Source organism: Zingiber officinale, chromosome 4B, assembly GCF_018446385.1.
Source record: "Zingiber officinale cultivar Zhangliang chromosome 4B, Zo_v1.1, whole genome shotgun sequence".
Lineage (NCBI taxonomy): Eukaryota > Viridiplantae > Streptophyta > Magnoliopsida > Zingiberales > Zingiberaceae > Zingiber > Zingiber officinale.
Window position 1 is genome coordinate 46,477,217 of NC_055993.1, and position 23,288 is coordinate 46,500,504.

Below are 23,288 nucleotides of genomic sequence, written 5' to 3' on the forward strand. Positions count from 1 at the left end.
GTTGATTTTTATAAATCAATAATATCATAGTACTAAATTTTAAAAATAAGCATTACAGTGATATATATTAACGTAATTAAAATGTTGTGTTGACTTTTAAAATTAGTATCACAGTAGTTATGCAAATAAGAGAAAATAAAATAATTTAAATTCAAAAAGAAAAAAGAAAAGAAAATTGTTATATTAAAAATGTGATTATACAAGCGTCTCTCATAATCCGTCTAAATTATATAAAGAAAAATAAATTATTCTATCAACTTATAATTCATCGTCAAATTAATTACGAGGGGAAGGAGATTTTTTATTTAAGGATTTGAGCTACCGGAAATTGATCCTTACATACAAAAGGATAAGGAAAAACGAAAAAAAATAATAACCTTTAGTAATTAAAGGGATATAATGGGAATAATGTGTACGTTTTTTGGTCACCCCAAACTTAGATGCTTCCCGACAAGGTTGTCAAACACACAGAAGAGGTGGGCAAGAAACGGATGGAGGAGAGTTTGCTTAGGAGCGTTGATGAGGATGAAGACATGGAGGAGATCAGCAGCTTGGGGCAGCTGCTCAGGCATGGAGTGGAGGAGAATAAGAAGCTGTGGTACTTGGCTGCGCCGGCCATCTTCACCTCCATCGCACAGTACTCTCTTGGTGCCGTTACCCAGATCTTCGCCGGCCACCTCAGTACGCTCGAGCTTGATGCCGTCTCAACAGAAAACTCGGTCATCGCCGGCCTCGCCTTCGGAATCATGGTAATATTCTTTTTTTCTCATTAAAATAATAATGATGTGATCGAAATTTATTTACTGGGTGAAACTGGTACTAAAGTTTGTTGGATAAAAAAATATATAATTTCAGTTAGTTTTATTGTTTTTTTCTATAGGAAATTGGTTCGGTCCTATGAAATTTTTTTATCAATCATCAAGTTAAATCAAAAAATGCACGTCGTGGACAGGTCAAGAGATCAACATTCTTTAATTAAAATCCTATTTGAAAGAAAGAAAAATTCTTATAAATAAATTATAATCGAATTATGAATATCTGAGTGACAATCTATATATCTTATCACGGTATCATAATCCCAGAAACTATTAAATTTTCTTAGATAAACTTACATGAATTAGCACGCGTTAAAGGGTATGGAAAATATCCCAGAAATCTTTTTTAATGCTTAAGTTAAATCTATGATAGCGTGAACTTGAAAGAGAAAATAGAAACATAAAGGAGAGGAGTTGGAGAGTATGAAATCTGGATCCTCTTAGTGTTGTCGGTCGGTCTACTTTTTCTAATGATTGATCCTGTGCAGACATGACCCAGGGTCTGAATCGGACCCAGCCAGACTAGGCTGGACTTGATCGGACCTTTAACCAGGTTAATCAACCAAGTTAATCGGACCCTGTCTCTAAATGGGTCGGTTACGGATTGAGCCCTAACGGTTGATTTATTAAATAAATTTATTTTTAATAATTTTATTCAGATATTCTTAATTTTATTTTTTTTATTTAATAATATTTATTATATTTTAGTAAAATTAATATTGTCGTTCAATATTAATTAACCCATTCAATATCTCTATTAAAATTAATACTTTTAACTTATTTATCTTGAATTAAGATATTCTATATCTCTACTAAAATTAATATTTTTAACCTATTTTGATATGAAATTATTCTACCCTTCTCTTATTAAAGTTAAAATTTCAATTTATTTATCTTAAATTTTTTAATTTGAGATTATTCTACCTTTATGTTAAAGTTAACTATTTATTTTCCATTTATTAATCTTATAACCTATTTGCCTAAAATTCTTTAATGTGAGGCTATTTTATTTTAACTCATTAAATTTATTAATCTTACTTAACACTCTTATTTACTCAATAGATTTATTTTATTTATTTAATATTAAATTTGTAAAAAATATTTAACTTATATAATATATCTAATAAACATAATTTATTTAACAATAAAATTATATCTCTATAGCTAAAAGCTGTGAACAAATAAAATTAATTAAAAGATATAACTTATATGATATATATCTAGACCAATCCTTGGATTGGTCTGAATCGGATCCAACCTAGACTTGTAAATCAGTCAATGGTTGGTTTCAACTGTTGGACGCGGTTTGGATGGTTGGTTTTTTATTTTTACTTTTATTTTTTTATACTTTTATATTTTTTTAATATTATTTTAAAATATAATAATAATCTTGAACTGCCTTGAATCGTCATGAACGGTGAATTAAATCGTGAACCAATATAACTATCATGAATAGTTAAGATTAAGAATACATATCCTAGAAACCATCAAGACAACGACGACTCTAAATTGTAGTCGAGTCTAATCCTGTGATCCATATGGTTATTTGTTTCCTAAGTGAGAAATCATTGTGATATGGATTTAGAGGTGCTTATCCAGTAAAGATCTAAGTCCCCTCTCAACATTAATGTCCTCCCTCTTGTGACCTTTTCTGGTAGGATATATTGTCTGTTTATTTTTTTAAGTTAGAATTATGTATTTAGCTTATATTAATTTTAGAGATGATCGATATGATTTTATGATAATTTTTTATCGATTACTAAGATAAATCAAAAAGCGATCGTAACGAGTGATCCATCATCCTAATATTTTTATGTCAATCGTTTATTAAGAAAAATTTATCTATTAATTTATGGAGATTGAGATGCAACTTTTAAATATCTAAAAAAAAATTCACTACAAGAAAACAGGGCTTTAGAGACGAAAAAATCTGTCTCTGAAAATCATTTTTCCGTCTCTAAAGAAAGTTTGAGACGGAATATTCCGTCTCAAAAATCCGTTAGTGAAAGCCCCGTGGCTAATTTTGAAACGGAAATATTCCGTCTCTAATTTTTGAAACGGATGAAAAAACTGTTTATAAATCTATTTCAAGTTAACAAAATAAAATTAATTTCAAATGTAAATTCTGTCTCTAATTTTGTTTTAAATCTGTTATTAATCCTGTTTATAAATCTGTTTACAATTCTATTTATAAATCCGTATATAATTTTATTTTTAAATTTATCACTAAATATTATTATATTACATTTTTATATTTTTCATCAATATATTTAAATAATTCTTCATTTCAAATAAATTAAAATTATTAAAAAGAAATAACTTCTAATTCCAAATGTATTATACAATTAATATTAAAATAAATAAATATTTACATTATCCAAACAAATTTGACCAATAATCAAACTATAAAGATCAAATTTTCCTAGATATAAATGATTTGTATATTCCATTTCTTGAATCATTTCCGAATCATCTCCTTGAGATTTTCTTCCCTCTATAATAACAAGTTTTTTTTCTCTTTCAATAATTTGTTCCTCTATCCTCGAGCTAATAACATGCATGCCTTCATTTTCTTCTTTTGCCCTCCCTGTCTTCGAATTCCATGAGATAAATTGCTTCTCTTGTACAGATTAATGAACCAACCAATTTTGTTGAGAAAATCTAACAAATCAAAATATGAAACAAGTCTTACAATATCAGAATTTTTAATACAAATAAATTAAAATTATACAAAAGTCATAATCAATATCAATGATCACCCACTAATTAGTCCATAGTTGTCAATGCTAAAGAATTAACAAGTCATGAAGACTCTTTTGGCTCTGAAACAATAGGCATCACAAAATCATAAAAATTAGGTCAGTGTGAACAAATACTTAAGTAGGATTTTCTTCAAATTTGAATCTTAAACTTAGAATCTCTAAATACATATAACAAAATCAAATACAAGATAATAGAAAATTTTGGATTCTAAGACTAAGATTTGAAATAGCAAAGCAACTATGAAATCAAACCTAATGAATAAAATACAATTGCAGAAAATAATAGTCAACATGAAGTAATTAACGAAACTAAGCATGGAACAAAACTTAGAGCATTAAAGAAACCTAATCTAACTTAACCTAATTGAATTTAAATGAAGACATAAAACTTAACAATTGAAAGAGCAATACAAAGCAAGAGTTAAGTAAACTAAGATGCATCAGATTGAACCTAACTATTGAAAGAGACATTTCACCGAACGTGAAATGAACACATGACATGCAAAAATTAGAACCTAACTACGGAACATTTTATCAAACAAGTTGGGTGCATGAAACAATTAAAGCCAAGTGCGTGCATTCTAATTAAGGGAGATCAAGTTTGATATAAGCATTCAATAAGAAACATAACACACATCCAACATGATAAAAGAAACAACCTAATAAATCTGATCAGGTTCAGATTACTACCCTTATCAGCAGTTTGTGGCTCTTCCGACGATGGTAAATCTGTCCAACAACCCTCACCGCCTCAGAATTCACCGATACACGACAGTGGCACAAATCCAAGCACAAATGGGGTCACCGCAGCAATGGATCTGCAATCCAGAAGATGCCAATCCGTTGATAAGTTGTGACGGCTGTCAAACAGGGAAGAGGAATAGAGATGACAACATCTCATACCTCCTTGTGGCTGACCGGATGGCCACGGCACAATTGAAGGGGGCAACGCGTGGTAACCCCTCGCAACTGCTGATACGCGGAAGAACAACCCTACTCTCCTGTGTACTCAGCTCTCCGACGGTGGCAGATGGAAGAGGAAGAAGTGGCAGCCGGTGAAAGAGATGGCGGCGACGCTAGCCGCCCAAAATTGCAGGTACTGTGGTCGGATGCGATGACATCGGCTGCATCTAGGGCAGAGACTCAAGGGGAAAAGTAGAAGAGGATCGGGCCGCCTGATAGCCCAGAGAGCTTGGTGTTGGTGAGGCTCGCGGAGAGAAGGACTGCTGCCGGCGGTGCTCTCGTGACAATCGGCGTGGTGAGGACCTCCGCGACAAGGAGACGACGGCAGAGGAGGGAAGATGACGCGGAAGAAGAGAAAGGGGCGCCGGTTAGAGAAGATGAGGAGAAGAAGAAGAGCAGAGAGTAAACGGCGTGAGAGAGGAGGAAGAATCGGGGCAGCGACGAGATAAGGTGAGGAAGGATTCGACGATTAGGGTGGAATAGGGCACGGTGAGGAATTATAACCATTAATTAAATTAGATAACTAGGTTTATTTTAATTAAAACTTAAGTAATTTCTTTTATCAACTCCTACTTAAATTGGATATTCCAAATAAATTTTTCTCAAGTCTGCAAATGTATCCCCTCCAATTACACAGCTCCGAAAAATTCTTAAAAAATATCTAAAAATTCCGTTAAGATTATTTCCCAATTAAACCTTATTATTTAATTATTATTATTATTTTTTTATTACCGTATTTTACAATAAAAGTGCACAATTATTAGTAAAAATCAATAAAAATAATAAGAATTCAGGGACTGTAGGGTGGACGACCTCACGGTCGCATGAGGGGGCTAATTGAAAAGGCCGCGAACCTTGCGGCCTTGAGAAGCAACTGTAGACAACCTTAAGTGGTTGTGATCGCCCTCACAACTACGGTCGACCTCGCAGCTGCGAGCAACCTTTGCAGCCGTATAAGATAGCCACCAAGCACGAGAAAAATAAAATCAGAGGCGGGGGAAAAAGAATTTGTACCTGCTCTGATAAAGCCAAAGACAAAGCCAAAGCCAAATCAGGACGAGGAGAAAGGGTTAGAAAACCTAATTCATATTTATTTTTCTTTATAAAAAGTTATATATAATTTCATATTAAATTTGGTTTAAATTCTTTCTTAAAGTTTTTTCATATATTATATTTTATCAAAGTGAATATATTTATAATTTCATGTCTCTGATTTATATAAATATAAAACAAATTCTATTTTCGTTTAAAAATATTTAAACGATCACAAATTCCGTTTATAATCCATATTTATTTTTTTAATACAATTTATACATAGCTTCGTATCAAAATTTGTTTTAAATTTCTTTTCAAATATTATATTTCATTAAAGTTAAACAAATTAATTATTATGTAACAAATCTGTATATGATTTATATAAATTTGAAATAGATTTTATTTTCGTTTTAACTTTAAATTAATTTATAAACGAAATTTGTCACAGAAATTATACAGTCTTCTGTTTATAATTCATATTTATTTTTGTTTATAAAAATTTATATGTTCGTTTCAAATTTGTTTTAAATTCTATCTTAATTTTTTTTAAATATATAATTTACTAAAATGAAACGGATTAATAATTCTGTATTAAATCTGTCTCTGATTTATATAAATCTGAAACAGATTTTATTTCCGTTTTAACTTTTAATTAATTTATAAATAAAATTTGTAACAGAAATGATACAGTCTCAAATTCTGTTTATAATTCATAGTTATTTTTGTTTATAAAAATTTATATGTAATTTCGTTTCAAATTTGTTTTAAATTCTGTCTTAATTTTTTTTAAAAAATATATAATTTACTAAAATGAAACGAATTAATAATTCCGTATTAAATCTGTCTCTAATTTATATAAATCTGAAACAGAGTTTATTTTGGTTTTAAAAATCCGTTTCTGAAGCCCTGTTTTCTTGTAGTGATTAAAGAAAACATTCTACCATTCTACCATATATTGTTAGAGGCGTCTGTATGCCCGTTCTGGTTGGATCTCAAGGCAGCTTCCTCCTACAAAATGCTTGTCTAATTCTTATTTATTTGTTCTGCCTCTACGGTTAAGGATGATCGGGGCTTGTGGCCTTTTAAAGGGCTAGACCACCATGCGAGGCTTGAGAAGCACGCATCGCTTGCGAGATTAGTTGCGTATGAAGGTCGATTATACTTTGAGCGGATCTTTTTGAATGTGTGACACTAAGTCAAGGTACTCAAGTTGTCGAGCACTTAGGATGCTGAGTTGGAGCTAGCACTCGGATGGCCAAGTACCCTGAATGCTGAGACAAGTGCTTAGGCTACCGAGGACTTTACAGGCTGCTAGGGCTGCAGAGCTTTCTAGAGGTCAAGACAGATGCTTGGGCTGTTGAGCATCTTAGAGATGCTGAACACTTGAGTCCTGTCAATGACTCAAAGGTTTAGGTTAAGCCAGGAGGCGGATTGATAACATGTGTGTTGGATTTGCTAATATAGAACCGAACCATGTGAGCTCGGCTTACTGAGCTGAAAGAGAATCATTATTTAGGGTATCATGGAACATGGCTACAATATGATTTCAACGTATGAAACATGTATGAGAAAGCGACTTCTCTATTACCGCAAGTTTGTGACAATTTAAATTTAAATACCTTAAATATGCATAGTAAAATTTAACTATAAGTAATAATTATATAGTACAGTCTTCTGAATAATAACAGAAAATGTAAAACTAAACAATAGAAGAAGTTGTACTCACTAGGACCTCCTATCCGGATACAAGGGTCGTTAGACCAAATACCTCATGTCTCCTGTATGCGTGTCAATCATATGCAACCATCATAATACAGCAATCACAAGCAATAAATACAATCCATGCATATGATGCAAATGACATAGTCACACCTAACGCCAGTCAGCCACCTCACACGCGATGGTGATGTCGAGTGGGTAGGGCTATGACAATTGTGCACTCTGCCATCACTACTCTTGAGTGACCGAGTGGACATGATGATATCGGAGTACACCTATCCTCCTACCCCAAACATAGTGGGGGAGCCTAAGTTCTCATCTCCCTGTGTCATAGTCAAGAGGAGGGATCCCTGCCCGCTACCACGCTGTAGTCATACTACCCATGAGCAGACTAGCGGAGCCTTGACAGAGTAAACTACACACACTCTACCTGATGTACCACTAACTCATGAGTAGTTACGTGTGCAGATCATGTAACTGGCGATGTGCTCAACTATAAAGGAGTCAACAATCGCTCAGCATGCAATCATGCAAAATGATGCATGACACTAAAGCATGTAACTCCTGAAAATATTAACCTCCATATAATATGTACCAAAAGGAAAACTGAGTCCATAACAAGGATCTAGGTATACATGCCAGGTAATAAATCTAGGTACACATGCCAAGTATATTTAGTAGCTAGACCTATACCCGGTAATCCATTGTATGTCACTACTTCTATGAACATAAGTACGCATGACAAGAATCAAGAGGCATAAACATAAATGCATAACAGATAACAATATGGGCATACTACGGGTATCAAGTAGTGACATACTAAGAAAATATAAACATAACCATTACTACTAAATATAACCTATTACACATATCAGAATGACAATATCAAAAGAAATAAGTCAAAGGTACTCGCCTTAATCTGTCGGTCATGATCAACAATCTCGCATCGAGACTCTCGTCTCGAATCAAAGTCCTGCAAATCAAACGTATAATTTAGCTACTCTAACATGTATCAATTAACTATATCAAATTCCTAATTCAATTATGAAACCCTAGTTATTAATCAACCTTAATTGATCATTGATTAACTCTTTAATCCAATCCATTTGATTAAATTAGGTTTAGCCAAATCTTAACCCTTCCATAATCAAATTAGACTAGGCTAAACATGAATCAATTCCATTCATCCCTATTCCACAATCAACATTTCCAATAAGCAATTCATATTCAACTAAACATAACACCATCTTCAATTTAATCAAATTAATCTCCTGTTAATTCACCTAGGCTGATATCCAATCAATTTCAACAATCCACCCATAAACCTACTAATTAACCATTAGCGGGGCATCCAACAAATCCCCAAAAAACTCACCCGAGTATAATGCCTCAGCCGATGATCCACAGCTAGAGAATACCACTACTGGAATTATGTAACAGAGCTACAAGAATTAGATAAGTAGCTAATCACAATGTCCCAAAATCGAAAATGAAATCCAACCTCTGCAAATCTAACACCTACCCTTGGAACTAGATCCACAGATTTTCCCTCGGACGGAATCTGAATGCTGCTGTGACGGCGAGCCAACTAGATGAAAGGTGATGGACCTAAGGCTAGGGAATGTCCAAAGGTAAGCTTGATTGTGGCTAGATCAGGAGGGAAACTCGGCAACGGCTCAGGGAAACGACAACTGTGTAGATCGACAGCGACTGACAGTGTCTGCGTCGATGTCTCATCGTCGGGGGAGATCCACAGCATCGGTTGGAGGGCAGATCAGGTGGCAATCGGTTGGAGGTGAGAGGGAATTGGGTTGCCGACGCTAGGGCAAAGGGAAGGCGGTCGATGCTATTTGGAGAGGAGGAAGGAGACGACGCAAGGGAGAGGGCTCGAGGCTGTTGGTTGCTACTCGGAATATCGTACCGGTTCCCCTGTACAAAAATTTTGTACAAGTCCTGAACCTTTCCTAACAACCTATTGTGTTATTTAGAAATTAAATTTGGAATCGCAAACGAAACATAACATTATTGATTCCAAATTCAACTTATCTGTTCTTAGAGGTTTAGACTTGGATCGCAAACGATGCTTAATATTATTGGTCCAAATCCACCCATGTTACAAATTCGATTAAATATTTATTTCAGAGATTGACTTCCAGGTTAAACATAGCGAGGTACTAGGCTTTCTTGGTTATGGGAGCATCCACCACTTCCTAGATAAAGTCTTTCAACAAAATTCAATATTTAATCTCCTTATAGTAACTCTAGATTTAACCAATAAGAACAATCGAATCACAAGATTGAAAAACAAAAGAAACACAAATTCGAATTATAAATCTGAAACCTAGAATCATAAGCCTCTTGTGTTTGGTATTTCAAAATCTAAACAAAAGGATAAACTAGTTATGATGCGAAAACTAATAACTAGTTATACCTTTTGTAGCTTATAGACCTCATGATCTTCTGTCGTATTCCTCTTCTTATCTTGGACATCGTGGACAATCGCGTGGCAATGCTCAATTGGATTCGATTCCAGTTGTCCTAGAAATCTCCCCAGAGTTCTCATCAAGGAGCTAGCGACCTATGCAAGTTAAGTTTTAAGTACTTTAATTTGACTTTTAAAATTATTGACCATACCTTTCAGTTGTTTAACATCTTCTCTTCTCTGGGATAGCTTGGCTATGAAACCTTCCATCATTTTCTCCATTCTATCTAGTTGGGAGGAAAATTAAACTTCCATAGCTTGCCCAAAATTTCTCTGCCCTCCCTGATTTTGATTGTTCTAGTATGAAAAAAAGGAATGATTTCTCCAATTAGGATTATATATTTTTAAGTAGGGAGTGTTCAGCCTTGCATTGAAGTTGTTTATCGCATCCGCTTGTTCAATTTTCACTAGCTGGGCAGTAATAGTTCCCAGTTGACATGTCTGCTGCATGCCCTGCATCACCACATACCTCATAAGATGCATTAGTAAGGTTCAAAAAATTTTCATTAAACATATCAGACCTTTTAGCTAACACATCCATTTTGGTTGCACTCAAGTCAAGTGTGTTCACATCATACTTACCAGTGGCTTTGGCAAAGTTACGTGATTCAAACACCCACTGATGATGATTAAGTATTATTCTCTCAATGATCTCCTCAACCCCATCCAACCCTCTATTGATTAGAGCACCGCCAACTACGGAGTCTAGGGACACTTTCATCTAGTAGGTAATTTCATTATAGAATGTGTGGGGTGATGAGCCACTTCTCTAATCCATGGTGAGGTCATTGGTGTAAAGGTCCTTTGAATCTATCCAAAGGTTCGAATAAGGATTCTCCATATTTTTTTCATAAATTTGGTGATAAGATTCCTCAAGTAAATTGTCTTATTTGGAGGTAAAAACTTTTCGAGGAATCGTTGTTCACATTGGTCCCATGTGGTTATGTTGTATGCTGAAAGAAAGTTTAGACAAGCCTTAGCCTTATCCCATAACATGAATGTGAATAGAAACAATCTAATCACATCTACAGAGGCACCATTATACTTTATGGTACCACATCTCTCTAAGAATACTTCTAAGTGTTGATTGGGATCCTTAGTAGGTCCTCTACCAAATTGATTCTGTTGAACCATTGAGATCACAACAAACTTTAGTTCAAAGTTGTTCATCTCAATCAAGGGTCTGGTGATGCTAGACCTTAAGCCTCTAGCGCTTAGTGCGACATAATCCTTTAAAGGTATATTTGCTAATCCAAGGAAAGTAGGCTCATTATGAAGATCTCCATCTCAAACAAAACTTGGAGGTGAAGAAGCCTAATACAGGAAAGTGAATCTCAGAAATGAAAATAGAATGGATTTTGAAGTACAAAAGTGTGTTCTTGAAACCACTGTGACTAGGACTATATTTATAGTCTGTTGGTCGAATCTGATCGTTTGTTGGCGTGGCACAATCTAGGAGTTTTGACCATCTCCGGGTGCCCCCAGTGTGGAAAAACTCTATCTTCATGCAACAGCCAATTGATAAAGTTTTATACACTTCCGGGCACCCGGACCTGCTCCGAGCGCCTGGACCCGCTCTGGGCGCTCCGATTGCTGTTGACGTGGACCCAAAGTTGATCCATTGCGTTGAGGCACCCTTTCGGCACCAAAGTGGTACGAGTGCCCAGACCATCTTGTCTGGGCACTCGAACAATTCGGGAGCTCCTGCAGACTTAGACACAATGATTAAACATAATAGGACATAACTTGACTTGGTTGATCACACGAAAACTACAACGGGATACTTACAATCTCTCCCTTTTTGATGTGAGCAATCTAAGTTAAGTTAGGGTAAAATCAAACAAAAAGTAGTAAAATAACAGTTAAATAATTTGCAATTACTAAACATGTTATGCAATACAAAAAAATATACATCCCCTAGACTTAATCTATAATTCTCCCCCTTTGATCATATTAAAAATAGAGATATTCTTTGAAAATAAATTTAAAATAAATTCTAAGAGATACAAAAACAGTGATAACATTCAGAAAAATTATGAAGTCTATATTTCAAATATCTAAATTTTTGTGATTTATAAATCAATTTTAGAAAAAAAAATTATTTTTAAAATTATTTTTAATCATTGAAAAATTTTGAAAATTTTTGTAATGGGTAAACAAGAATATCCAAATAGTGATAAATTTCCATGAATAAATGAAATTAATATAAGCAATAATAATTTATTTCCTATAGAAAGATATATATATTTTTTTAAAAAATACATAACAAGTAGATTTTGAGCTAAAAAATTCTTGCATCTTTCTCTCAATATATAAAATATAAATTACATCTTTAGAAAAATTAAATTTTTGAAGATTCACTTTTTGAGATTTTTTAATATTAAAACTTAATATTTTTATAAAAAAATTCAATAATGATCAAATAATTTTAAAAATATTTTATTTTACAGAGAAGATGATATTTTATTATAAAAAATAAAATTTTCAAAAATAACTTTGTGAAATAATTTTAAATTTAATGATATAATTTTTGTTAAAAAATTCTTAAAAAATAATACAACGTTCAAAAAAATTGAAAATTTTTCAACAAATAAGTAATAAAATCCTTTTTCTAGAAAAAATTATAAAATAATTAATTTTATAAAAAAAATCAAATGAAACAATTTATTTTAAAAAATAATTTTAAGCATGCAATGAAAATATTAATGCAAATCAAAGTTAGAACATACATGAAAATTTAACCTAAGCATGATTTTAAAACCCAATATAGATTCTTACCTACTAGATTAATGAGAAATTTTTAGAAACATATTTTCATGATAATTTTCTAATTTAGCCCTTATGATATCTAAAATATCAATTTAGTCATTAATAATTTGAAGTATTAAAATTTGAACATGCAGAATTTTTAAAATTTTCTATTTGTTCTTCCAATCTTTTATTTTCTTTCATCTTGTCAAAATCTTCTAATCAACAATATTTTGCTAAAGTTTCGTTTAGTTCTTTGTTTCCTTTAATAATTTTTTATTTTCATTTCTAATTGACAAAAATTCTTAGACAGTATTTTAATAAACTTGTATAACTTGTCAAGAGGTAGAGATTGTACCTTAATAAACCTGTATAATATGTCAGGAGGTAGAGATTGTACCTAACTTACTTGTCGATCTCATTATATGATGCTCCCCTTATAGGGCTACTTCTTTCTAATATCCCCGCCCCCCGCCCCCCCTTCATCAATGCTCTCGATGTTAATTTCAGATGAGCTTGCTTTGTTATCTTCTTGGTGACTTGCCATCAGTGCAAGTCCGACGTAGGCTTCAATATCTGACTCTAACGACGTTTCATCCTATGCCGCCTCTAGGTTTTTGTACTTTTTCTGGGTCAGTCTTTTATCCTTGTCCTTGTTCTTTAATTTTGAGCAGTTGTCTTTGAGGTGTCCTTCTTCATTACAGTGATAACATCTCACTTTTATTTTTCTTCTTTTAGCCTACACTTGACTGAATTTATTAGATTTTTTTTTAAAAATTTTCTTACCATAAATATCGTTTCATCATTGTCGAGGGATGTTTCAGAATGTAGTTCATCCATTTTTGCCTTTAAGGTAATATTTTGATTTTGCTCTTTCTTTAGATTTGTACATCTAGATTCATGAATTTCAAATTAGAAAATAACTGTTCTAGATTACTTACCTCTAAGTCTCTAGAGATGTAGTATACATCTACTAAGGTTGACCATTTTGGTGTTCCTGGAAAAGAGTTAAGCGCATACTTTAGCGAATCTCTATTAGTTACCTTTTCTCTGAGATTTATGAGTTCAATTATTGACTACTTTAGTTTGGCATGCAGTTGAGGGATCGTTTCACCTTCCTTTAGTCGAAGATTTGTCAGTTGGCTCCGAAGTAGATCTCTTCTTGTAAGCTTGATTTCGGAGGATCCTTCCTGAAGTTGCAGGAATTTTTTCTAGATATCTTTTGCAGCCTTATAGACTCTGATCCTGTTGACTTCTTATGGTGATAGCGCAATTAGCAGATAGAATTCTGCTTTTCCATTAGCCACAAATTCGGCTTATTCCTTCTTTGTCCAACTTTCCTCTTTCTTTAGCTCACCATTGCTATCGGTAGGTATTGCAAAACCATTTTTCAAAATTAGAAAGATATCAAAATCTGTTTTGAAATATATCTATATTTTCTTCTTCCAGTGGGCAATGTCTCCCTCGAAACTTAGGCGGGTGGATACTTGCTCAAGCCATCGTCTTCTGTGCTTCGGTTCGCGGTTAGTTCTTTCAAAGCGGTTGGGCTCTGATAGTAGTTGTAAATCCTATATGGCCGGCAAGAGGAAAGGGTGAATTGTCATGTACAGAAAAAAAATAAGTATACCTTTCTCAAACTATTGGGCTTAAATAATTACACATTTAACAAAAAGATAATAGAATTAAGAAGAGTATGAGACAAATAATTTTACTTGGTTTACAATCAGAAGATTGTTACTCCAAAGAAATATGCTCACTATAAAAATCTCCTTCTCGAATAAAATATCGGAGGCGGAGAAACCTCGTACACGAAAGTGAAGCTTGAAAATGAAAAATAGAATGGATTTCAAAATATAGAAGTGTATTTTTTAAAGCACTATGACCAGGGCTCTATTTATAGTCTGCTAGTCGAATTTGATCGTTTACTGATGTGGCACAATCCGGGCGCTCGGACAGTCTCCGGGTGCCCCCAGGATGATAAAACTCTATCTCCATGCAACGACCAAGTGATAAAGTTTTATTCACTTCCAGGCGCCCGAACCCACTCCAGGCACCTGGATTGCTGCTGATGTGGACCCAAAGTTGATCCACTGCATTGAGGCGCCCTTTCAACAACAAAGTGGTTCGGGCACCTGGATTGGTTAGCCTTGTGCTGACTGTTCAACGCCTTCTCCGTCGCTTGGGTGATCTTGGACATCCAGAATTGAGCTCACTCGAACCCATCTTTCGACCTTCTCTTCAAGCAATCTTTCACTCCGACTTCTCATCCCTCGAAAATGTTGTACTCTTTCTTGTCGTCCACCAGCATACTTTTTTGCAGCACCTCATTACTCGGACGCACTGAGCTCGTTGACTCTTTCCTATGTCATCCTTTTCGCTAGCTATGTCTTTCGCTCGACTTCTTATGCTCCTAAGCTCCTGCATACTTAGACATAAGGATCAAACACAACAGGACATAACTTGACTTGGTTGATCATACCAAAACTACCATGGGGTACTTACATCTAGGTGGAATGACTAGTTAAATCTCGTGACTCGTGCCGATCAATCTGTGATAAGCTTGGGTTGGCCAGTAGATTGAGAAGAAAAAAAAATTCTCCAAAGAATTTTTTTTCTCAAATAAATAAAAGAAGCAGGAATAAGAAATTTAGAAGTGCTCCTTTTGTGCACTTAAATTTTAGAAAAAATAAATATGAGTTATACTCTTCATTAGGAAAAAATTAATATACCATAACCAAATAAGTATTGCAAATTATTAATCCTTTTGTAATTTCTTTATGGACATGAATCTCCAATGACAATAAACACATAAAACCTTGCTTGATTATAGTTCCATGAAAGCCATAAGCTCTAAACCTGCTTAATCTGTAATCTAAATTTAAAAGTTTTAATTTTTTTTACATATTTTTTATTTTTTGGTAGGCTTGTGGGTTGGCCTACCTAACCCGCAACCCATCATGGGTTGGGGATTTCCCAACTAGCTAAGATGATGGGTTAGCTTGCCCCACCTCACCCTGTCCCACCTTGTCCCACCCTGCCCTGTCCCACCCCGCTAAATGATAGGTCCGTCATGGGTTGGTCTGCCCCACTACTGATTGACCTATCTGACAATTCTATTAGTAGATTCAAGAGAAGTAGTATAAATTATGGATCAGATGGATCCATCACCACTATCTCAAGAATATATATTTTTGGGATTGGCAAGCCAAGCACACATACACTCCTCTCATCAAGAGATTATTGTAGATTAGGGACAGTTTCATAGCCACAGTTAGATTCTAAGAGGTTGTAGCACAGAGTTTGACATCATGATTTAGTCAGAACAAGGGAGGGGGGAGTACAGAAGGCATATGATTATTTCAAAGGTACTAGTTCGAGAAAGCCATGGGTAAAGATAGCATGGAGGACCTACTTACAGTCTAGTCATGCCTTCACCTTATAGATGCTAGCATACAAGAGACTGCCTACTAGGGATAGGCTGCACTACCTCGATGGCAAGAGCTGCACCTTTTGTGGATTAGAGGAGATGTAGGAGCATCTGTTCTTCACATGCAACTTGTTCAAATAGTTATGGAGGTGGATCATATATTAGTTGCAGATGAGAGAGAAGATGTCTATATATCGTAGGATGCTGATGGTCTTCATACTCCACTATGTATGGATGATAAGGAACCATTCTTTATTTGAGAGTGTGAGATTTGATGTAGAGGTGATTTTCAAGAAAGTATAAATTCATGTATACCAATCCTTGGATATGTACTCAAGATATAATATATGAATAACTATCCTTGACTACCATTGTACATCTTTTATATATGTCAATCCATGGGATCGACTCTAGGAGAGCCGTTGATATGGTGGTTCCACCTTTCATTAAAAAATAAATATTATGTTTTATTTTGTTGATTATGGCAACAAGAGTGGCAAAAAAAAAAAAAAGACGAAACCCTCGCCCTCAGGGCCCCCGCCGCACCCTGCCCAGGGTCATCACGAGGGAGGTAAATCACGGTAGCTCGGTGGCAAGTACGCAGTGGGCCGAGACTTTTTTGCACAGGGATAGGGAATAAATCCCCGTTGCCCTGCGGACTCGAACCCATGTTCTCAGTGGCAAACTTCCACGCCTTTACCAGCCGAGATAACCCCGTGGGGCGATTATGGCAACAAGAGTGACATATAGAAAGGTGGATATAAATATATTAATAAATAATATAGTATTAGTTAATAGAAATATTAAACATGGTAGAATTTAGAAAAAATATTAAACATAGTTAAATATTAAATAATATAGTATTTGTTTCATGTGATGTCATATCCAACCCATGCATCGCCTCCCTGGTCAATTACTAAATTTGACAATGTTACCTATTTGAGGTTAATTTCAAGAATCACACACCATCTCATCTGCTTCTCTCCGACGCAGCTCGGCATGGGCAGTGCTTTGGAGACACTCTGCGGCCAGGCCTTCGGAGCCAAGCAGCTAGACATGCTTGGCGTCTACATGCAGCGCTCCTGGGTCATCCTCACCGCAACCTCCATCTGCCTTCTCCCCATTTACGTCTTCGCCACTCCGGTCCTCCTCTTCTTCCACCAGGACCCCCAAATTGCATTCCTCGCCGGCAAATTCTCCCTCTACATGATCCCGCAGCTCTTCGCCTATGTCCTCAACTTCCCCCTCCAAAAGTTCCTGCAAGCCCAGAGCAAGGTCATGGCCATGGCCGCCGTCTCTGCAGTGGCCCTACTGCTGCACCTCCTCCTCAGCTGGCTCCTCATTGCGCAGCTCAACCTGGGCCTCGTGGGGGCGGCCATCTCGCTTAACGTCGCGTGGTGGTTCGTGGTGCTCGGCCAGTTCGCATACATCGCCATGGGGCATTGCCCTGGTGCTTGGAATGGCTTTAGCTGGGGCGCTTTCAGGGACCTCGCGGCCTTTTCCAGGCTCTCCATAGCTTCTGCAGTCATGATGTGGTGCGCACCCAAGTTGATCGTTAAATTGCCTCGTCCATACTCAACAACATAATGTAATAAGTAATGCATTTGCCTCTAATTATTTATGCAGCGTGGAGTACTGGTTTTACATGTTCCTCATTGTCCTAGCAGGCAACCTGAAGAACGCACAAGTTGCAGTGGCTGCTATTTCAATATGGTTAGTCTCCAACTGCTCAAGTATTCTAGTTTCTTAGCAATTAACTTGTGTGACCAATTGACTCTCCCCTTCCAGCATGAACCTATATGGCTGGGAGATTATGGTGTTCATTGGCTTCAATGCTGCAATCAGGTGATTGACATATATATATATATCCTTCATATTTATTTTTTTCCCTTCTAAAACAAATCGGTATTCAATACAGTGTTAGGATCTATATATATATATATATATATATATATATATATCCTTCATATTTATTTTTTTCCCTTCTAAAACAAATCGGTATTCAATACAGTGTTAGGATCTATATATATATATATATATATATATATATATATATATATATATATATATATATATATCCTTCATATTTATTTTTTTCCCTTCTAAAACAAATCGGTATTCAATACAGTGTTAGGATCTCAAATGAGCTGGGAGCACGCAGGCCTAGAGCTGCCAAGTTCTCGATACTGGTAGTCATTGTGTCATCACTCGTCTTTGGCATCCTCTTCTTCTCCTTGGTTTTGTTTCTCAGGGATGTCTACGGCATACCCTTCACTAACAGCCCAGAAGTTGTGCATGCGATCACTGACCTTGCTTTGGTCTTTGCCTGCACACTTCTTCTCAGCAGCATCCAACCTGTTCTTACAGGTTCTTTCGGCAATCATCAATTCTTAATTTCCTAATTTCTGCAACAGCTCGACATTTAATTATCTGAGCATTTGCAGGTGTGGCAGTAGGAGCTGGATGGCAAACATTGGTGGCTTATGTCAATTTAGGCTGTTACTATCTTGTGGGAATTCCTGCTGGTTACATTCTATCATTTTATTTTGATTTGGGAGTGAAGGTATATATAAGAATTTGATATGATATCATAATCCTTTTTTTCTTCCCATTTATTTCTTCGGGAGTCTTGACACAACGGTAAAGTTACTGTTGTGTGACCTAGAGGTCATAGGTTCGAGTCTCAAAAATAACTTTTTGTAAAACAAGGTAAAATTACATACAATAAACCTTCCTCGGGACGTCATATTGGTGGGAGCTTTATACACCGAACCGTCCTTTTTTTAATTCATTTATGTCATTAATGATTTTTGGATGTAGGGGATGTGGAATGGAATGCTCATAGGAGTAGGATTGCAAACCTTAGTGCTCATTGGCATTACAGTGGGAACAAACTGGGACAAGGAGGTGATCATTGATTCAACTAGATCTATTTATGTTTTCTTTGTGAATTCATATAACTAATTAAAACTCATTTGAAGTTGAATTAAGATTGGCCATGAATTCATGCATACAGGCAAAGGAAGCACAATCTAGGATAAGGAAGTGGGGAAGCTCTGTGAATTAATCATGAGCCAACCAATAAAGGATATCGAGGAATAAATGCTATATTTGAGAGTGCCCAAAATGCAATCTCTTTAAAAATTGTATTATTTATTTGATAAATAAAATTAATTATTTGAAGGTGCTTTTTATATGTATGTGATTTGATCTTAAATTTAATTAATGATGTGCACAATACAATGCATTACATGAGAGAAACTATGATTAGATCATAATTAATGGGTGTCTCATCATGTGTAATTATGTGCGTATTCAAATATTCCCTAGTCAATGAATTGATGAGACTGGACATCGTCAATTCTGTGAGATTAATACATATTATACTCATTGATTTAACCAAGTAGTTGATCCTTATTGACAAAAAATATTGGGATGTTGAGAGTTAACATGTGAATGCTAGTTAAGGGTAACTAGTTTATTATATGTGACCTGCTATGAGATTTAATGTGGCTCTTTATATGTAAATGAAGATTTCATTACAACTCGAGTGTAAGTTTCCTTAGACTTCAAGTATTCAAGTCATCTTGGTCATGTAAATTTATATTTTGACATTTTAGCAAAATATCTCATAGGAGGTGTAGGTTTGGGATATTAGATATAAGTCAATATATCTAAAGATATTTGAATAACGCACAGAGGATTCACCAATCCATTTATAAAGAAGATGTATACTTTAAGGCCTCTTATCAGAATTATTACTCATAAGTCCTTGGCTAAAGCAAACCTGTTGAAACCCCAAGGTTGTTTTTATGTGATCAAATAAGTTAAGTTAGGTCTTGTTGGTTTTTGATCCCTGTGTCTAAGTGTGCAGGAGCTTCGGAGCACAGAAAGTCGAGCGGAAGACGCGGGTAGCGAGAAGGATGACATGGGAAGGGAGTTGAAAGGCTCCGTGCATCTGAGGGACGGAAGAGCTACGGAAGAGTACACCGGTGGACGAGAAGAACGTGCACGATGTTTGAGGGACGAGAAGCCAGAGCGAAGCCTGCTCGAGGAGAAGGCCGAAATTGTTGGACCCCGTGGTGTTTTGATGTGATCAACCGAGTTGGTTAGGTCCTGCTTTGTGTTTGATCCCTATGTCTGAGTGTGCAGGAGCTTAGGAGCGCAGGAAGTCGAGCGGAAGACGCAACTAGCGAGAAGGACGGCACGGGTAGGGAGCTGACGGACTCGGTGCGTCCGAAGGACGAGAGAGCTGCGGAAGAGTACACCGGTGGGCGAGAAGAACGTGCGCGACGTTCGAGGGATGTTAAGCCGGGGAGGAAGATTGCTCGAGGAGAAGGTCGGAAATTGGGTTCGGGTGAGCCCTATTTCGATTGGCCTGAATCACCCAAAAGAACGGAGCTTCGGAAGTTAAAGCGAAGGAACAAGTGTGCTGGAGTTCAAGCTCAAGGCGCCCTCATTGGGCATTGAAGGCGCCTTCACCTTGAAGGCGCCTTCAATGGTTGTTGGAGGCGCCTTGGACCAAGCCAAAATGGTCGTTGAGCTTTCGGATAAAGTTTTATCCGCCCACTCGATGGAGGTGTCTTGGACCCCCTATTGGAGGCGCCTTAGACCCTCGAGATAGATTTTCCAGAGGCTATATAAAGGCCCCTGAAGCTAGGAATTAAGGTACAACTCAAGCAATCAACTGTGTAGTCTTTCCTAACAATAGTTCTAAGCTTCCAAAGTGTAAAAGACTTCTCCGCCTTCAGAGAAGGATATTCTTCAGTGCCCTTTTTCTTACTGCCTTGGATTAACAACTTTCTTGGTTGTAACCAAGTAAATAGCTGAGTCCCTTTTTTGTTTCTGTTAATTTATCTATTTTACTATTGCATTTTTGAGTTGAAAGCACGAGGAGGGTATACTTTATTGTTTCAGGCAATTCACCCCCCCTCTTACCGGCCTCCGCTGCACCAACAATTGGTATTAGAGCCAGACTGCCTCAGAAGGACTAACCGCCGACTGAAGCATGACGATCAAAATGATGGCCGGAGCGAATATTTATCCCCCGAAGTTCGACGGAGACTTCGCAACGTGGAAACACCGGATGGAGGTATTTTTCAAGACAGAATTTGATATTTGTTTAATCATGAAATATGACTATGTAGTTCCAAAAGACAAAGAAGAATTCAACTGGACAAAGAAGGAGCAGGCAGAATTCGTGGCCAACGGAAAGGCGGAATTCCACCTACTCAGTGTATTGCCGCCCCAGGAGGTAAGTCGGATCGGGAGCTATAATTCCGCTAAAGACCTCTGGGACAAATTTCTAATGCTTCATGAAGGTACCTGGAAGCTAAGCTAGCAAGACGCGACATCCTCCGAACCTAGTTAATGAACCTTCGGATGAACAATGACGAGAAGGTAGCGCAACTCCAAGCAAGAATTAAGGAGCTAATAACTCAACTAAGTAATCTTGGAGAAGAAGTATCAAACCGGGACTCGATCCGGTACGCGCTCAACGCCTTCCCTAGAACTCCAGAGTGGGCCTCCTTAGTAGATGCGTACTACATCTCTAAGGACTTCGAGGTAAGTACTTTAGAAAATTTGTTTTCTACATTCGAACTTCACGAATCTCGGATTGCAGAGCCCAATAAAGTGGAGAAAGCAAGTCAGAACATTGCCTTGAAGGCAAGAACAAACGATTCTGACTCCAAAGCCTCGATCGACGAAACCGAAGCTGCATTAATGGTAAGATGATTTAATAAGTTTTTTAAATCTAACAAATTTAGATCGCAGTCAAGTAAACATCAGCAAAGAAAAAGAATGGTTCGTTGTTACAATTGCAACGAAGAAGGGCACATCAAAGATGACTGCCTAAAATTAAAGAAAAAGAAGAAAGAGGAGGAAAAGATAAAGTACAAGAAACCAGAATCCTCCAAGCATAAGAACCTGAAGGCCACTTGGTCAGATTCATCTTCTTCCGAATCAGACGTCGAAGCCTTCTCTGGGTTAGCACTAATGGCTAACCATCAGCTGGAAAAAGAGTCAAGCTCATAAATGAGCAAAGATGAAGGGGGAGGAACTTCAGACGAAGAAAGCGACGATGAAGGGGAGCATCACCAAGTCAGGTAAGTAAGGTACGTGCTCTAACCCCTACTTAGTCGTTTAAATTTATTAAGTCTCTTTCTAAAGACTTATTCAAATTAGAAAAAAAAATGCTGAATTGAAATTAAACCTAGCAAAAGCATGTCTACTAGAAATGTATGATAATCTAAAACTAGAAAATGAAAAATTAAAAGTTGAAATTGAGAAATTGAAGAATTATGATGCATGCTTAAATAAATTTTCAAAATCAAAATTAAGAACTTATGGAAAATTGAATTGGTATATTAGACAACATCAGGGACAACTTAGAAAAGTCTCCAGAGATTATGTACCCCCTAAATTTTTGAATAACCTAGTAGGAAGGAATCTATACTGGATTCCAAAATCCTTGCTAGATTAAAATTTTTTTTTTAAGGCTTTCAGAAGAAAAATTAAACGTTAAAATTTATTTATGAAGCTTTGTCTAATGAAGTGGTTGTTGCTCCAATAACCAAGAAGGCCTAGTGCCTCGCCACGACCTGGAAGCTAAAATATTGAAATAAAATGTTTAATTAACTTTCTAAAAAAGCATTAAAGAGAATTAAATAATGCTTTGAAAGTTTTTCAAACATTTTTGGAAAATTATAAAGATTTTTTGACTTAGAAATTATTTTAAAAAATTCTAAAAATTCAGTTTACGTAGAATTTTTTTTAAAAAAAAAATTTCAAAAAATTAATTTTGACTTAGAAATTTTTTAGTTTACTTAGAATTTTTTTTTTGAAAAATTCTAAAAATTAATTTTGACTTAGAAATTATTTTGAAAAATTCTAAAAATTTAGTTTACTTAAAATTTTTTTTCTAAAAATTCATTTTTGCTTAGATATTTTTTGAAAAATTCATCTTGCTCAGAAATTTTTCTAACTTAAAATTTCTTAAATATTTTTTTAAAATCATATTCTCTTATTTTTACCCCATTTTTGTTGTGATCAAAGGAGGAGAGAAAAGTACAAGTTTAGGAGGAGAGAATTTTTTTTTAAATTAAAAATATTTTTGAAAAATTATGGTTAACTCTTAATTAAGTAGTTGCAATTTTATTTATTGCAAACTGATGCTTAACATGTTAGTTAAGTAATTTTATTTAAAAATTACTACTTGTCTATTTTAACCCTAACTTGAACTTGGGTTGATACACATAAAAAAGGGGGAGATTGTTGGACCCCGTGGTGTTTTGATGTGATCAACCAAGTTGGTTAGGTCCTGCTTTGTGTTTGAT

General features: G+C 35.7%; 1 protein-coding gene and 1 long non-coding RNA gene across 3 annotated transcripts; one reads left to right on the forward strand and one right to left on the reverse strand.

Moving 5' to 3' along the window:
* The first annotated feature begins 428 nt into the window (after positions 1-428).
* On the forward strand, positions 429-19,203 carry LOC121975017 (protein DETOXIFICATION 33-like). The gene is made up of 8 exons (XM_042526365.1): positions 429-749; positions 16,945-17,486; positions 17,578-17,664; positions 17,740-17,796; positions 18,080-18,318; positions 18,396-18,514; positions 18,772-18,858; positions 18,968-19,203. The coding sequence occupies exons 1-8, from the start codon at positions 441-443 to the stop codon at positions 19,016-19,018; spliced, it is 1,491 nt and encodes a 496-aa protein (XP_042382299.1). The 5' UTR covers positions 429-440; the 3' UTR covers positions 19,019-19,203.
* On the reverse strand, positions 3,118-5,001 carry LOC121975019. Of its 2 annotated transcripts, XR_006110191.1 has the most exons (3): positions 4,481-4,889; positions 4,268-4,395; positions 3,118-3,476 (listed from the first exon to the last, which is right to left on the reverse strand). It is a non-coding gene; the product is annotated as an uncharacterized LOC121975019 (long non-coding RNA). The 2 variants fall into 2 exon arrangements; XR_006110190.1 differs by lacking the exon at positions 3,118-3,476 and having other exon boundaries at positions 3,808-4,395; positions 4,481-5,001.
* Positions 19,204-23,288: the final 4,085 nt, after the last annotated feature.

What these genes read in the sequence shown, in the direction of transcription:
- LOC121975017 (XM_042526365.1), top strand. Translation starts at nt 441, where the DNA reads ATGCTTCCCGACAAGGTTGTCAAACACACAGAAGAGGTGGGCAAGAAA. An exon ending in GTGGCTGCTATTTCAATATG is followed by an intron (nt 17,665 to 17,739) that starts GTTAGTCTCCAA and finishes CTCCCCTTCCAG; the next exon opens with CATGAACCTATATGGCTGGG. An exon ending in GAACAAACTGGGACAAGGAG is followed by an intron (nt 18,859 to 18,967) that starts GTGATCATTGAT and finishes TCATGCATACAG; the next exon opens with GCAAAGGAAGCACAATCTAG.